This window comes from Columba livia, chromosome 1, assembly GCF_036013475.1.
Source record: "Columba livia isolate bColLiv1 breed racing homer chromosome 1, bColLiv1.pat.W.v2, whole genome shotgun sequence".
NCBI classification, from domain to species: domain Eukaryota; kingdom Metazoa; phylum Chordata; class Aves; order Columbiformes; family Columbidae; genus Columba; species Columba livia.
Genome location: NC_088602.1, coordinates 26783706 through 26800003, shown reverse-complemented (window position 1 = coordinate 26800003; position 16298 = coordinate 26783706). Strand labels below are relative to the sequence as shown.

General features: G+C 38.7%; 1 protein-coding gene across 3 annotated transcripts in view; it reads left to right on the top strand.

Annotated features, from left to right (window-relative positions):
* The window catches only part of DCLK1 (doublecortin like kinase 1), a 240238-nt gene that overhangs the window by 114531 nt on the left and 109409 nt on the right, over positions 1-16298 (top strand). For all 3 annotated transcript variants that reach the window (XM_065051779.1, XM_065051788.1, XM_065051797.1), the window contains exon 4: positions 6838-6937. In XM_065051779.1, the coding sequence (XP_064907851.1) occupies positions 6838-6937 (100 nt within the window). The remainder of the gene's footprint in view (positions 1-6837; positions 6938-16298) is intronic.

The window sequence follows — 16298 nt, the reverse complement described above, 5'->3', positions numbered from 1 at the left end:
TTGTCGAAGTATGCCGATACTACATCTTCAACAATTAAATGAATAGAGCAACCTCTGCATTGGTGACAGAGCAAACAAAATGAAGACTGGGAAGTCCTGAGCTGGTGCTGATCAACAGGTAGTTGAGGAGGAAGGTGTGGGGGGGGCCAAGCGTGGCTTCCCTGGACATGAGGATACTGGCTTGCTTTCCATCCGCTCCTTTGAGACAGCATGACAGCAAACTATTTCTGCTGAGTTTGAATACAAAAATTAATGTTTCTGACTTTGATGATCTCTTGTATTATCTAATTTGGGAGGACACACATGCTGTTTCAGAGGCATCAATCTGCAATGTGGCCTCACAAGCCAGCTGCTAAAGACAATGTTGCTGTGTAGCTTCAGCCAGCTTCAACCCCTACGGTAACATCTCCTCTCCATTTACAGAGGGCACTCTTGTAATAAGAATCTCATGATAAAATGCTCTCCTTCACTGAAAAGCTGTCACAGCTTGATGATGCAGTTGTCACCATGGAGATTTCACTCCAACAGAACAGAACTAATTCAGAGCCGTTCATCTTCAGGAATGTGTAGCAGATACCTCACAGTGCCTTCAGCTAAGCCACCATCTGAGGAGGGATCTTGGAGCAGAAGCTGAGAGAGGAAGTACATATATGCTGATGATAAATTATATTTTTTGTAGATTCCTGGATCTCAAGAAGTGGTATGTGTGTAGCAACAGATAAATGTGAAAGGGCATGAATAAAAGCCTCAGAGCCTGAGCCGACAGGAAGGGAAATAGACTTGCCTTAAACTTGAAGGAAATACTCAAATACTCTGTGATTTCCTGTTGATTCCTTTCCCTCAAAAAGGATATTTCTTGCTATTATCCCATAGTCCACACACAATGAGGCTGGCTGAGGTTGCTGGAAAAGAAAAAAAAGGCTCGATATAAAATATTTTTAGAAACAATGAGTATTTTTCTTTCCCCCTTCTGAAAGCCTTATTGATATGTTTGGATTTCTTGTTTCACAGCCATGACCTAAGGAGCAATTACACCAGTATGGAATGATTAATGTCTGAGTTTCCTGAAGCCAAGAAATCCCTCTGAATAAGTAATGGTTGTTTTACAGGTCTTTCTGCTAAGAGAAGCTCTACACAGTAAAGAATATATTACAAAACTGAACAAAGCATTGGGAAAGCAAGTCTGAGAAGCAGCCCTATACTGGCTGGGAGATAAATGTAGTAATGTAGCAGGTCTGTTCTGTTCCTGTAATTCTGCTAGGATTATGAAGTTAACCAAGGCTGTGTTAATAACTATACAAACAAACTGTGTGGATTTATAAGCTCTCAGGAAAATCCATAGCTGTCACTACTGACTGCCAGTAGTAGATGTTGCTGAAATCAGTTTAGGATCTAGTTTGAGATGTTCCTCCATGAAGACAAAGAGTGGGGAAGTGGATAAAATTGAGTGCTGCACAGGTGGTAGTTAGTGGAAAATATAGTTTGGTTAAGGAGCAAAACAGAGGGAAGACATCAATAAAAATATAAACAACGAGGCGCTTTGTTTTATTGGAAAAATCAGTCAGAGGGGAAAAAAATGAGAAAAAAGGTAGAATGAAGGTATAGTGAACTCCTTCAACATATGAAGTATTAAAGAGACCTGCCTAGGAATTAAACATTGAGGCTGAGTGAATCAAAAGTAGCAGGAAAATGAAAAACAGCTCCATAATAAAACTCATAAAACCTGACACAAAATTAATGAGTCAGAGTCCTAAAATCATGAGTCATTTGAATACTGAGGTTTTTCCAAGCATAAAGTTTTCTTGTAATGTCTTTTTCACCATCAGGGAAATGATAATCAAACTTGACATGAGATTGTTTCATATTCAAATAGGCTACTTCAAAATAGCTTTAAAACTTCCCAGCTGGCTAGTACAAGATGAGGTCTGGAGAGCATTTGCCATCCACTCTCTGCCTGTCCCCTCCTTTGGGACACTCTTCCCACACCAGCTTGGTTATGTCCCTCTGCATGCACTGCTGCCTTGTGGCTTTCTTCCTTCCTTTACACCTTAAGTATTCCTTTTGCCATCCTCCATTTCCCTTTTTCTTTTCAGAAAACCCCTTTACCCACTTTTCATTTCAGATTTCCTTAGATTCTTCTGCATCTTTTTGTTTCACCACCTCATTTCTTTGTCCTTGGTTTTCTTTCCAGCTCTCCAACAGTCATGGTGCCTGAGGGTATCCCATCTTGAGGTTTTCTCATTGCTCATCCAAAATAACTTTCAGCTTTGAGTCTAATTAAGATGTTGTTATTAAAAGATGACAAGCAGTACACCTCCCTCTTGCTTTTCTGCCCAAAACCCCAGCATTAAGATAACTGTAACAAAACCAGAGAGTTAGAAATGCTGGTGGTGTACTGTGCTGGTTGGCACTGTGGGCTATTCCTGAATGAAGAGGAAAATTTGAGTTTCTGATTCTTATTTATTTAAAAATGTCAGTGTTGTTGTTAACTTGACGTGGTCAACTTTAAAACAATAGGAGAGTATTTGATTTGCTGTGACTGGCATATGCAAAGAATTTTTTTTTTTTTCAGTTTTGTGTGTTTTTGTTTTAAAACATTAATTCAAAAAGGTCCCTGACCCCACTATAGCCAGAATACAGCAATTACAAAGGTGATTTAATCTGTAGCTTTCATTTCTTGCTTCTAGGGAAAGCACTGATTCAATCCCTCTTTCCATTCCTCCCTTCTTCCTTCACTCCCTCGTCTCCCTCTCCCCCTCTTCCCCTCTGCCTTTCCCTCTCTTTTCCCTCGGTTCCTCTTTCCTTCTTTCCCTCCCTCTGCACCTCCTCCACACCACTGCTGACTGCTCTTTCTTGCTTGCGGTGAGAAAATAAAACCAGGCAATGGCTCTACAAGATGCTATACTTATTCTCGGGTCATCTGTGCTCCAAAATGTAAAGCATAATTTCTCACATCTTTTGTAGATGACCAGCTTCAAAGAGAAGACTATTAAGACCTTAAGTGTTTCATGCCAGTTCAGGAAAATAAAAGGCTCCACAGTAGTTTCATGGTTTCTCGTTGGTTCAAGGTACCTGCCTGTATTAAAAAAAAAAAAAAAAAAAAAAAAAGAAAGAAAAGTGAAGGTAGTTTTTAATGAGCCCATACATCTGTGCTACGGTGCAAAGCCAGTCCTGAAGCTGGACTGGGAGCCCATCTTGCTGCCCTGTTCTCCTCCTGGCACAGCTGAGCCGCTCTCCTGCACACCCACCGGTAGTTGTGCCTGGCCTGTCTGGGTCCCTGGGTCCCTCCTGGGCTTCCAGCAAAAACACCAACCCAGTGTCTGACATATGAGATGATTTGGGGTTCTTCCTAGGCAAGCATCCATGTCTGCCACTGGAAGGGCATGTAGGATTCTGAAGTTGTTTGCTAAGGCAAGGATTTGGGGAGGGGATCCAGGCTGTGCAACTTGCTCAGGTGAGTTTAGGCATGACAAATTCTTTTGCCTCTCCTCTGGTTTGCATCGGGTATATACATGACAGCTAGTCTTTTTTGTGTGACTTGTATATTGCTTGAAGGCTTTACTAATGATTGATTTGCTGCTGTTTGTAGTCTGTCTCGCCCCCCATACATAGGATTTTAATGCCTGAGACTCTCTGGCCTCTGATAATGTTACTGTTGTTTATTCATTCCCCTGCAGAGTGTAAGAGACACCATTAACTTTAAATATCACATATTTGCCAGAAAGTGTTTGTTTACAAGTTTCACAGTATATTTAATACCAGGCGTGTGCTAGAAAATATGTACTTTTTCAGTTTCTTTTTACTTAAGGTAATATTTGACTGCTCTTTCATAGACTTTGTTTCCTCCACTGTGAGAAATGTCCTGGTGGAATATGAAAGATAAAAACTTCTTTTGTGAAAGATGAATTCTGTGACTTGAAAGCAACCAGAATGTTCAGGGAAGCTTTTGTAAATCACTGTTTTAAATTTGACTAATTTTAAAGCTGATCACGTGCAACAGGGCACAATGACCTCTTAAGCACTGGCACAGTCCAGTATGGGTGATACAAATCCTTGATCTTCTAAACCATAACTTTTGAGGAGCTGTGTTCTCCAGAAGTGAAAATGGGTAATGAATATCACGTCCTGTTGCTTAGCTGATGACTACACTTGGAAAAAAAAGTGCTCGCCAATTTCTTGCCGCAAAAGCCTGGAAGAGGGTGCTGTGTATTTGTGAGAAGCCTTTTGAGAAGACCTATTAGTGGAACCTCTGAGGAGTGTGAGCTGAGGAGCAGAGCAGGCCAGGGATGCTGAGACAGAAAGGGTGGAAAATCAGGCAGAGGAGAAAGCAGACAATGAAGGACATGTCGAGGCTTCCAATATATAAGATAAAAAGATACTGGAAGCCTGAAGAGAAGTTATTCCAGGTTTGGAGCGAACTGATGCTCTTGCTATGAGCTTTCTAGGACCTAAAATTGTAATTCCCAAATTAATAAAATCTCAGGCAGCAAGAAAACCTGTAAGAAATGTATGCAGGGTTACATACACAGTTGGAAACTGAAAAAGAGGTGAGCATAAGAACACTTTAAATTATAAGTGTAAAGTTTAATAAAAACCAAGGACGTCTAAGTACCAATTGTTTTTCTATTTTGCTAATCCTGTTTTCTTCCTGATGTGCATGTAAATTGCACTTATTGAACCTCAGATGCTTTAATTATTGGCATAACTGAGCCTGCTTAGATGTTGCTACTGCCATTTTAATGTCTTGTTAGGGCGTGAATGAAACTTTCCTAACTGGGCAGAACGGAGTATTTTGAATTTTATTAAATCCATACGATTTTTTTTTTATTCAAATATGAATTTAATTTAAATTCATTATTTTTATCAAAATAGCTCAACTTTGTGCCTATTGTCACTTATTATTTCTTCAGTTCTAATATTCTGCTTAGCATAAACACAAATGCAAAGGTTATCACTCCCCAGAAGAGTGGCAAACTTGGGAGGCACACAAGAAATCACAGGATTTGTAATGTCATTCTGCAAATTAGTAGTTTTGTGCATGCTGTGGGAGAGGTGGTAATTTCAGAGGAACTTGACTGAAGGGATGTTTGAAGCTTTGTGGGAGTATGGAGTGGGAAGATAGGCAGGGTATGTCTTGTGGACAAAAAAAAAAGATGGGAAGTTACTGAGTGCATATAAAGGTTGCTGAGGCTGATGCACTACTAGAACATAAACTGAGTAGGAATATGGTAAAAAGCTTCATCAAATATTTACTTTTTGATGTTCGTGTTCAGGTACTGTGTGGTGGTAAGATGACAACGTTGATAGGAATAAGGTTGTGGTGGAGCTGAATTTAAAGTTATGTGCATCGCTTAAGGAAAGTGTCATTTTGGGACTACCTTTGTTTCTTTCAGGATTATTATTTCATTTAGTTCTTGTTTTGAGTTTCTCTCTCTCTTTTTTTTTTTTTTTTCCCCAGCTGCTACTGCTCTACCTTTAAAATAGATTTAATGACAAATCTTCCTCTGCAAGCAAGTCACGACATGTACTACTATTTTTTTTTTCCCTAAGATTTTCCTAGCATAGGGGCTCCTAACTGTTGTAGATGCCAAAGCCTTCAGGTGTTTTTCCAGGAAGCATGACATGAATTTCACTACCCCTAGACATCAGTCACTGCAGGTTGGGGGAATGCTTGTTTTTATGTCAAAGTCTGGCAAAGTCTGTCTAGTCTCATTAGCTAATTCTTTCACTTGTGTTTTTGTAGGCCTTAAATGCTGACTTCCCCCCCACCCCTGCTTTTTAGGAGGGGGTGGTCTGATTCAGCTGGGCTGTTCCCAACTATTTTGTCAATTTTTAGGAATTCTTTTTGGGCTACTTTCCTGTCTGTATGGTGTTGACTTGAAACACTGTAAAATTATTTTGTTCAAACATGAGTGAATTATTTATTTGCAAAACATTATATATAACAAAAGCAAACATAGCCTTTTAAAATTTTCTTGTAAATATGAAGCAGAATCAGAGCTTATAATATTGTTTACCAATTTACTTTGTTTTTTTTAAAGGTAGTCTGATACCTAACTTGTTCTTAAAATTTGTCAGAACTGCATCAATAAGTCTAAAGTGAGATTTTTGGACAGTTACTGGTTTAAGAGCATTAGTAAAAATAAGTCATACAACTAGAAACATTAAGCAGTTAAGTAGTGCCTTGTGAACTAAAAGCTGTTGTAAGGAAATCTCATATTTACACATGACATTACTGCAATGTAATCCTGACTATTCATATTTGGGACTAGAAAGGGATTAATCTTTTACTCAGTACTAGAAGAATCATTCCCAGCTCACCTGATTGCTCAGCTTGGTGCCTTTGAAGTGGCTTCTCATTGAATCTACTGGTGAAGATGACGGGTGTGTGATGGAGACTGAGTTTCATTCCCTGTACAGGAGATTTTGCTGAAATAACTACATTTAATTCTGCATACAAAGCTGTAGCCTCATTTCATGGCAATCAAAGGATAGAAATGTGGGCTCAAAAGCAAATTAATTGTCAACTGCTGAATGGTACCTTGTGCATAAACAAAAGGCATTTACCTCATGTCCCATTAATGCATCAGGTAATAAATGTGACAGTTATGGCTTTTTGTCTTATCTTTCTCTTCCTGCAGTGTCTATAAAAGTGTTTCTCACTTGTAACAGGTGGTCAGAGAACAGCTTTGAAATTTATCTGGAGGTGAAACCCTGTTGATTCCATTAAAAGTGAAGAATTTTCATGCAGATGGAGACAAGGAGGGATTTATTATTCTTCCAATTTTGATGATGAAGTATTTCATACAATGCCTTCCTTTCCTTTTTTGCTTGTAGGTGATGTGCCTTCAGGATTTCTTTGGCGATGATGACATTTTTATTGCATGTGGACCAGAAAAGTTCCGTTACCAGGATGATTTCTTGCTGGATGAAAGTGGTAAGAAGATGTATTTTTAAAATGCTTACAACCAAAGTAGAGGGCAAGTTTCCATATCATGCTAATCTATATCACTTAAGTTGATTTCAGAAAGAGGATAAACAATTTTATCCTTTGAGTTCTGAATACTGAAAATAAGAGGTAACTGAAAGCAACAATAAAGCTGCCAAGAGAAATATATCTGCCTATTCAGCATAAAACTTTACTTCAGCCTGAATTTCATATACTGTAGGAAATAGCAATGTCTTTGGTGGAGTTCCTGCTTTGTAAGGTCTTTCTTAGTGCTTTGTCTGTATTTTCTCTTTGAATTTATTCTGCTTCTTTATCACAATCTTTCAAACTCAAAGTTCTGATGACTGAGGTTTGGGTAATGCTTCACAGGTAGTATGATAAAGGAAGATAGATACAATTCTGTGTGGAAGATAAATGTGATCAACAAATGCAAACAATCTCATCTTAGAAAATTCGGGGAGCTCTCTGTTTTCTCAGAGACTAATACAATAATGCAATCAATGGATGTAATCCTCTAAGGAAAAGACATATTTGATTTGCAAATACCATTATTGTTACAAAGAATTTTCTTAATTTGAGAACCACAGTAGTAATTAAATAAACTATAAGCTTTGTGCGTTTTGAAAAAAAAAAAAAAAAAAGGAGCTACATTTATATTGGGTTTGTTTTTGTTTAAAGCAAGACCCAGCACAGGTTTTGTTCCCCGTGCATTCTCTCAGTCCAGGATATGTTCGAAATCCATTGCTATCAGCTCCTCTAATCTTTTTTCAAAATATCAAAGGTCTCAAAGAATAGCTGACTGAAAAATCAGTCAGAAAGTAATTTGTTACAGTAGTAACTACTTCATAGTCATCATGCACATGCTTGTTTGACTTCACCACTTCATCACTGGTTTTGATGCAAATATATGTTCAGAATGAAAGATGATCCACTTGCATTTCCCTGACTAACCTGGAGAACTGGAGGGCTTCTTGATTTACCTGGATCCAGACAAATGCTCCATTAGCTGTTCAGGAGCAGGATTAGCCAGCTTGCATAGACCTTATGTTGTGAGCTTAGGGATGAGTCTGAAAAAGGAGGTGTCTTTGCTGCTGGGTCAGGCATTGACATTTTGTATCAGGCACAGACAGAAGCAAGCACACATTCTGCCTTCTTCTAGAGGACCTTGTAATATGGAAATAAAAATCAAATAGTGCACCAGATTTGCTCTTTGCAATAAAGAAATTGCTGTAGTAGCCTCTAAGGTAAAATGTACTAACCATAAAAAAGTAACAGTAGCCATCTTCAGGACAGGAATTAGAAAGGTAAGGGGGACATATTTGGGCAGCAGGAAAGGTTCCCAGGTGGCCATGTGGCCATCACGGCTGTCCTTGCTTTTAGTGAGAGGAGAGCCAGGTAGTCAACTTCATAGTCTGGATTCACTTGTGTCTCTTACCTGAGAGATGGCACAGGTGGCTGCCCCATGTCTCCTCACACTGAACCCTGTGTCTGATTTTCCAGAGGTGACTTGGAGGAGAAATGCTGACAACAGATTTGTCTAAGTCCCTTTTTCAAGTACATAGCTCTTTTCTGGAGGTCTCATGTCAAAGTACAGACATCACCTGACTCTGCCTACTCTTTATTTCTCTGACATATTGTGATCTCTTTGAGTAAGCACTTTCTCTGGAACATTGGTGGGGGAAACCATATTATGCTGAACTGAAAAACCAAACCAAACCAAAAGACAAAACAGCAACAGAAGACAAAAACAACAGCAAAACTTAAAATCTAGGCCAAAAATACAACTTCAGTTATTTGTTGTGTTGTTTGCTTTTCTGTAATACTAGGTAAGGATTCAGTGAACATTGACTGTCTTGACTATGAGAGCAAAGAGGAGAAAATCAGACTCCAGACTATGTCTCTAATTCCTTTGTGAAGTATACATCAGTTTTGCTCTCTATTTTTTGGGAAGTTTGGTATCAGAAAACTTGTTTAGCTTGCTTGATATTAATAGCTGATGTACCAAGTGATATGGATCTAGTCAGCCTTCTCTGAGGTAGGAGCAAGATTTAGAGATAAAATTTAAAAACGACTGAGCTTTTAGCTTGTTTTGCTTGGCAAATGAAGTTCGTGTGATCACACTGTGTATCTGTGTGTTCCTGATAGTTAAATCTAAGAACAATAAAATTATTAGTAAGTGCTATCAAATGGTGCAAGGCTTGGAAAGCCTGTCTGTGCTTCCCTGAAAAGCAGTGTGAAGCAACACTGTTCTAGTCTCTGTCACTATGTCCCTCCAGTGTTTCCCAGTTTCAGACAGATTATATTAGCAGTAAGGTGTTGTAGCTTAAGGAGTAAAGAAAAGCAAAATTTGAAGGTGAGAAAGAGAAGTAGAGAGAATATATACTTACAATCAGGGCTCTGGGCTTTTGGGAATTACTTACCAGGGTGGAACCCTTGTTCTGTGGTCTGGGTTCAAAGCTCCTGATGCTAAAGGGAAGTAAGAGACAAATTTCTGGGACTGGAAAGCCCATCACCTGTACTGGGATTCATTTTAGCTAACATTAGGTATCAAGAGAGTAGGTACCTGCAATTCAGCCAGTTCCAGTAGGTTTCTTTCCCAGTAAATAAAACTTAGACCTCTTGACAAGGTAGATGGTAGATGTTTGATTGGCTCAGTTGAAGGTGGATGTTTAGAACAGTTCATGTGAATTATCCTTCAGAAATTATTGGATGCTTTTGCAAAGGGATCTATATCCCTGATTTAGCTGTTCTTGTCTACATTATATTTCTCTAAAGCTGTTGAAAAAACTTTTCGGATGAGATTAATTTCGCTCCATCAGAAAGGAAAAGTCCAAAGACTCATCGGTCTGCACTATTTCTAGTCATCTTTCTTTGTCCTGTTCACATGATTTGGTCCTAACACAGGATAACACCTTGTAAAGGCCATGGGATCAGCAATTTAGAAAAACTAGTCTAGAAGTCAGTGAGTCAATCTCTCTGTCTAAGTGTGGGATTAAAATTCCCCATTTCATTTCTGCCATACTTGTCTAATATGCCCCTTTAACACCTCTGATGAGGAGGAATCTGGAACCTTCTATGCTGGTGGTGAACACTCCTTGGTGACCTTATTAATGTTTATAAATATACAAAGGGTGAGTGTCACGAGGATGGAGCCAGGCTCTTCTCAGTGACAAACAAGGATAGGACAAGGGGTAATGGGTTTAAGCTGGAACATAAGAGGTTCCACTTAAATTTGAGAAGAAACTTCTTCTCAGTGAGGGTAACGGAGCACTGGAACAGGCTGCCCAGGGAGGTTGTGGAGTCTCCTACTCTGGAGACATTCAAAACCCACCTGGACACATTCCTGTGTAACCTCATGTAGGTGTTCCTGCTCCGGCAGGAGGACTGGACTAAATGATCTTTCGAGGTCCCTTCCAATCCCTAGCATACTGTGATTCTATGATGCTATTTTTCAGCCGTCTTACCCCACATTCCCTTGCTGTAGATGAAGTCTATTGCTACTTTTCTAATGTACTGTGAAAATGGGGAACAGATGATCTCTTTCTCTTTGAAAAATCTGTGGGCTGCCATGAGCCTCCATCAATTTTATCTTCTTTAGGCTGAACAATGAGTTTAGCCTTTCATTGTTTTAAGTTCAGACTCAAACCTGTCATTAAAAAGAGGGAGTGTTCTCCTTCTTTGTATCATCTCCCTTCTTTGTTTTATGTCTTTCAGGAAGAGGCATTGCATATCCCCTTGGCAATCAGTTGAGAAAAGTCAGTTAATTAGGGCTCCATCAAAGAGCAAAACAAGCAGTCGGCACTATACATTGCAGTTTCATCTCTCTTCCTTGATGTGCAGATGGTTTTCATATTAAGCACACTGTTTATTGAATAAAATTCAGAACCAATAGATAACATCTCTGTCATAATTCCTAGCAATCATCTCCATATCTGACCTGGTTGATAATGCAATAGCGACACACACTTCCATCAGGAGAACTGCAAATGGGACTTGAAGATGTGTGGGAATAACCATAAAATTAAAAAGTAAATACTCCTTGTTTGTCAAGCACCAGTGGCAGTGCTATTTTCATAAAAAGATTTTTTGTGGGAAAAACACGCAGGAAAACATTGCACTAATGAAGCTCACATTACATAAGCCAGCTTGTAAGCACAGAATATGGCAGTGGCTGCTTCAGGCATTGTTAGTTTGCAGTTCTGGACGCTCTCCCAGAAATCCCAGGTTTTCCTTAACCGATGGTGGTTCAGTTTTCAAAGAAGATAAGAAGTCAGAGGATGGTTGTCTATAGCTCTCAGCTGCTTGTTGGCAGAGATTAGGGTTTAAGGGCTACACTCACAAAAAATACTTGCAATCAGCTATTATTTAGGCACCTAACTAGGATTTGGCAATGTAAGTAATTCATGGGATTGGCCCTAAATGAGAACATCTCCTTGGCTTGCACAGATATTTCTTTCTAAGTACTATAAAACATGAGAGTTTTTGAGGCTGCAACTATCAGACTTAATTTTTTAAAGATTAAATTATTTTTATATTTAGTTAATGTTGGCTGAGTGCTTTGGAAGCTTAAGGATGATGGACTTCATCACGTACTGAGATGCATTATGTAAAAAGGCTGCAATCTCAGTTGACCAAAGCCAGTGTCTGCCTCCAAGCAGAGCGTAACCAACATAGAATGTCTGGATGTGAAAACAACTGCAGATAGCTTGTCAAGAGCACATATTACTGTTGTGGAAACAATGATGAGAATGACTCTCTTCTAGGGGGAAATTAAGACTGGAATCTTTGAAACCTAATTTCACTTTGACTTTACTGGCCTGTGTTAGTCCTCAGCTCAGCATCTCTGTGCCAACACTATTACTGCTTCCTCTTGCCAGCAGCAGACAACGTGCCAGGAAAATCTGAGTCCTGTGGTGTCCGCACACGTGCGTGTGTGCATGGAGCCATGCACACGCCTCTGATTCAGTAACCGCGGTTAGGGTCAGGAGTATCATGTTTGTTCCTGTTAATAACTGTCAGGTTTCTGTAACCTCGATTACTCTGTCCTTCCTAAAAGAGGGAGGAAGGGGAAATCAGTTATAGTCTTCGTCTCCTCTGATTTATAGGACAGAGACTGATGTGTTAAGCAGTTTTTGGCTGGACGTAGGAGTGGAGAGCACGCTGGCTGACTTACCCTGCCCTCATCAAAAACTCGTGCTTTGGCATTTGGAAAGTAATGGTGGGTTCTGGGGACTTTGAGATATAACTTTGCTTTCAACAGAGGCATAAATATAAAGTGTTCCAGTGCAGTGTGATATTTTCAAATGTCAACAACTGCTGGGCCTTGGAGACAGTTATTCTGTGTATGAGGCAGAAACAAACGCAGGCAGGAGGGACCAGTCCTCTGGCTGTGCATACTGTTTAGACTAACTGTTCAGAAAGGGCAGAAGAAAAGAAGCTGTTTTTCCTGTGGATTTGCATCCAGTGCCCACTTTACTTTCCTACTTCAAGACCTCTGGTTTCGCCTCCACCCTCTCATTTTGCCCTAGACCCTTGCACAGCACCCTCTGCTCCCTCCCTTTTGGCACGCCGCTGCTTGTCCTTGTTCCTTTCCTCACATTAAGGGCAAGTTAATGACATCTCTCTTTTATCCAGCAGTGTGACAGTTTCACAGCTTTACCAAAACCAATGGGAATATCCTGTCCCAGAGGCCACCTGTGTCCAGCCGGGCCAGAAGTGCCTCCTTCCTTCTCTCCCTCCCCATCTCCCTCCCTTGGCTGTGCACCAAACCCGGCTCTGGCTGCGGGATAGAACTCAGCCATGCGGTACCGTGTGAGGGACTTGCTTCTTTCTGTTGGGTTAAACTCTTGAAAGGAGAATGATGATCCACAGTTAAATACTAAGAACAGGCTGTTAGCATGAACATCAGGTGGCTGTTAATATAATATCATGTGGCATTCATTAAATACAATCTGTAGTGATGCTTGAGTTGAATGAGCTGTTCACATGAAAAGTGCTTTCATAGAACATCTAGGGTTTTTTTCTACACAGGATTTTTTTTTTTTTTTACATTGGTGTTTTTAAAAGATATGTTATTGATTATGTAAGCCCATTTCCTTATCTGTTGTCTGCAAGCTATTTGCTTTGATTATTCCCTATGCTGTCTCAGAGGTCTACTTATTGGAGACATTCCTTCTCACCTTTCTGCCTAAGCATCTCTAGGAGTGAATGTTTGGTCACTTAAATCATAAATCTTTGCTCTCTGTGGCTGGCAGATTTATAGACATGAATGAGGACATTAGAGCTTTCAAGAAGATTATATATGTACTTTCCAGTCTAGATTTACACTGAAGTGTCTCTCTCTTCTTTCCCTTTCCCCATCTCCATACCATACATGCGTGTATATTTGCATAGTTATCTTTTTTCATCAATAATGCTATGAAAACTTTGCTTGTATATATAACCAGTAATCGTGATCACTTAAAACTTATAAAACAGCCTCTCATTGAAACTAGCCAAACAGTAAGGCTGCAGTTGATGCTAATTCACTCTGCTCATTGAACCAAATGTTCTTCAATACTTTTTCTGCAGTATTTGCTTTCTTTGATGTCTGTTAAAAATAGTATGAATGAAACACCATCCAATAAATTAGAACTGGTGGAAATTCCCACTTCATTTGCATAGGAGTTTTGAGTGTGCATGTTTCTTCAATATTTTTCCGTGGTAAAGCTGATTTTGGCTATAAAAATACTGAAAACTTTGGGTTCAGAAATATCAAGCATTTCTCAATAATATGTGCATATAACTTAAACTGCATTTTAATTGAGAACTTACAGTATAAACCTTCAAGTTGTTTTAAATAAAGGTGAATTGTTATTAAGCATCATCATTATTATAATCTGAATGTACTAGAGGTTTTACTTATAAGAGGTGTTAATATGTAGTTGATAATAGAGTAGACAGAATGTCTTTATTGATTTTATATAGCTTTATATTTTTGCTCTTTCATTTGATTTTTGTGTTGTAATTTCTTGAACTGAGTCCTGCCCAGGGAATGTTTCAGGGGAATTGGTTCAGGAGAAAAGATTTTTTCTTACAACACATTTGAAGGTAGCTTCCCAAACTATGAACGTCTCAGTTGTATATCCAAATGCAAAGAGTGCAATTCAGATTTTTATTACGAGTTTTATAAACAAACTTTCTGTTCTGGGAAAGTAACACAGAAATTTGTAGTCATCACAGGCTGGATCTTAATATTTCAGTTCTTAATTTGACTGTCTTATATCTCTTCTTTCATGGAAGCTGCTTTATTTTACAGCCTTTGAGCCTAGTCCACAGTTGGTATAATAGTCCGTTTTAGCCCACAGGTTGAGCTTGAGCTTGTATGTTCAGTCTGTGTCCTCAGAAGATGGTAGCTTCCAAAATATCAGCTTATTTTTTGAGTTTTTTTAAGGGGAAACTTTATTTTTTACTTTTCAAGTTCTAGGGATTATGGAAACAGCAGGCAGTAGCTGTATATTATAACCCCCTCCACCAAGTCTGTTAAGTAGTTTGGTAACAAGCATAGAGGAGCTTAACATCAGAGATGTTTAGAAATCACCTTTCCCATATGTTTATCTTCGTACTTTTCCTCATCTTGTTAATTAGCTTGGTAAAATGGAGTGTACAGTGCTGGTTTTGACTAGTTTATTTGTATTTCAGTTTTTCACAGTTTGCAGATCCTTTCCAGTGCTACAAACTGTTAGAATCTGTTGAATTTCTGAAAAATATTCCTTTTGCAGGAGATTCTTTGGGTGAGCAACATACCCTAATTTTCTCCAGTTGTTATGAGTTTGTATGAGACAGCTTTGAGATTAGTAGTTCTTGTAGCGTCAGTGCTTTGTTATTTGGTCTGAGAACCTGAACGAACTGTGCCATCTGCTAAACCGTATTAGGATGTGCCTTGGAGACCTGCTTGTTTGTTGAGTTGTATCAGAGAGATTTTGTGTTGAGATTGGACTTTACTCATCGTTAATAAAATTGGACTGGCTTGTTAAACTGACTGTCGGAATTTTCTACTTCTCATACTGGATATGGGCCCTTTACCTGGAATTTTGTCATGTCTTGAGTTTGTCATGTCTTTATAATGCCAGAGCTATTCGCAGATTCTTTTATATTGGCAAAATCTTTTGAAAAGAGAATAATTATTCAAAATCCGGAGTTCATTAACTTTTGGATAGCAGAAACTTTCTGAAGGCGTATGAGGAAAATGTATTCATCCTTAATATTCATTAAAGACCTTTTAAAAAAATCTTATCAAACACAAGCCACAGTACAGCAGCTGAGAGAGAATCAAAACCAACCTGGATAATATTTCAGAACAGTAAAATCAGAAACTGAGTATATCAGTGATAGGTATTAATATTTATATACTCATACATATGAAGTGAGATGCTGTGTAAACAGACACAAATATATCAAGTATAAAGGGTTTTACTGTCCTGCTAGTACAACCAGTTGAAGACCTCTGTAGGGTGGCTGTATTGGTCTGCACTGCAAAACTGATTGTTCACAATATGTGCTGCAATAGTGGTTCAGTGCTGTTATTTGCAAAATGCAACCGACAGAAATTTCCCGTTGAAAAACTCAAAAGTGTTACCTGATGGTTCAGGTTACTTCTATGAACAGACACCTTAGAATAAACTTTTTTTGTAGCATAGCTCCCTGCAGGAGGACTGACTGCTAATATTATGCATAAAGTAATCTAAGGCTGACTAATCATTAGGAAGTCTCATATTGCCATGGAATTGAACACCCGTAGGTGGTAGGTCATGCAGCTCTGATTTGGATTCTTTTATTTTTCAGTCAGAGCTTATTAATTTTTATTTTTTTCTAGAGGAATTGTAACACTTGTTCTATGTGTTTGTTTGTTTGTTTTTTCTTTTGTTTTGGGGTTTTTTTGTTTGTTTTCCTTTGTAAGAAAATCTACTATGGACTTTAAATTTATTGAAGCAAAAGAGGAGCTAACCTGAGATCTCATTCTTTTAACTGAAGAACCTGGGTCAAGGAAAGTTTTTGAAAGATTGCTCATTATTCCTAATAGAGTGGAGGGTGGTTAGAAGACAAAGAAATGTAAATAGCTTAGTTTTTCCTGTTACTCTGGAATAAGAAAGATAAATATTTCACAGCTACATAGAACTGTTAAGATTATGTAGCACAAATGGGAAGACAATTTACAGAATGAAGCAGTTTCTGATGAAGACACTGTGTTTAGGAAGAAAAAAATCCTCCAGGAGAAAAAATTTCACGAAGCTTTATAAAAATTGTTTCTGTCTTTATGCACTCTTTCTGTTTTGCAAGTGCATATTAATGTCCACAGAATAGGTGACTT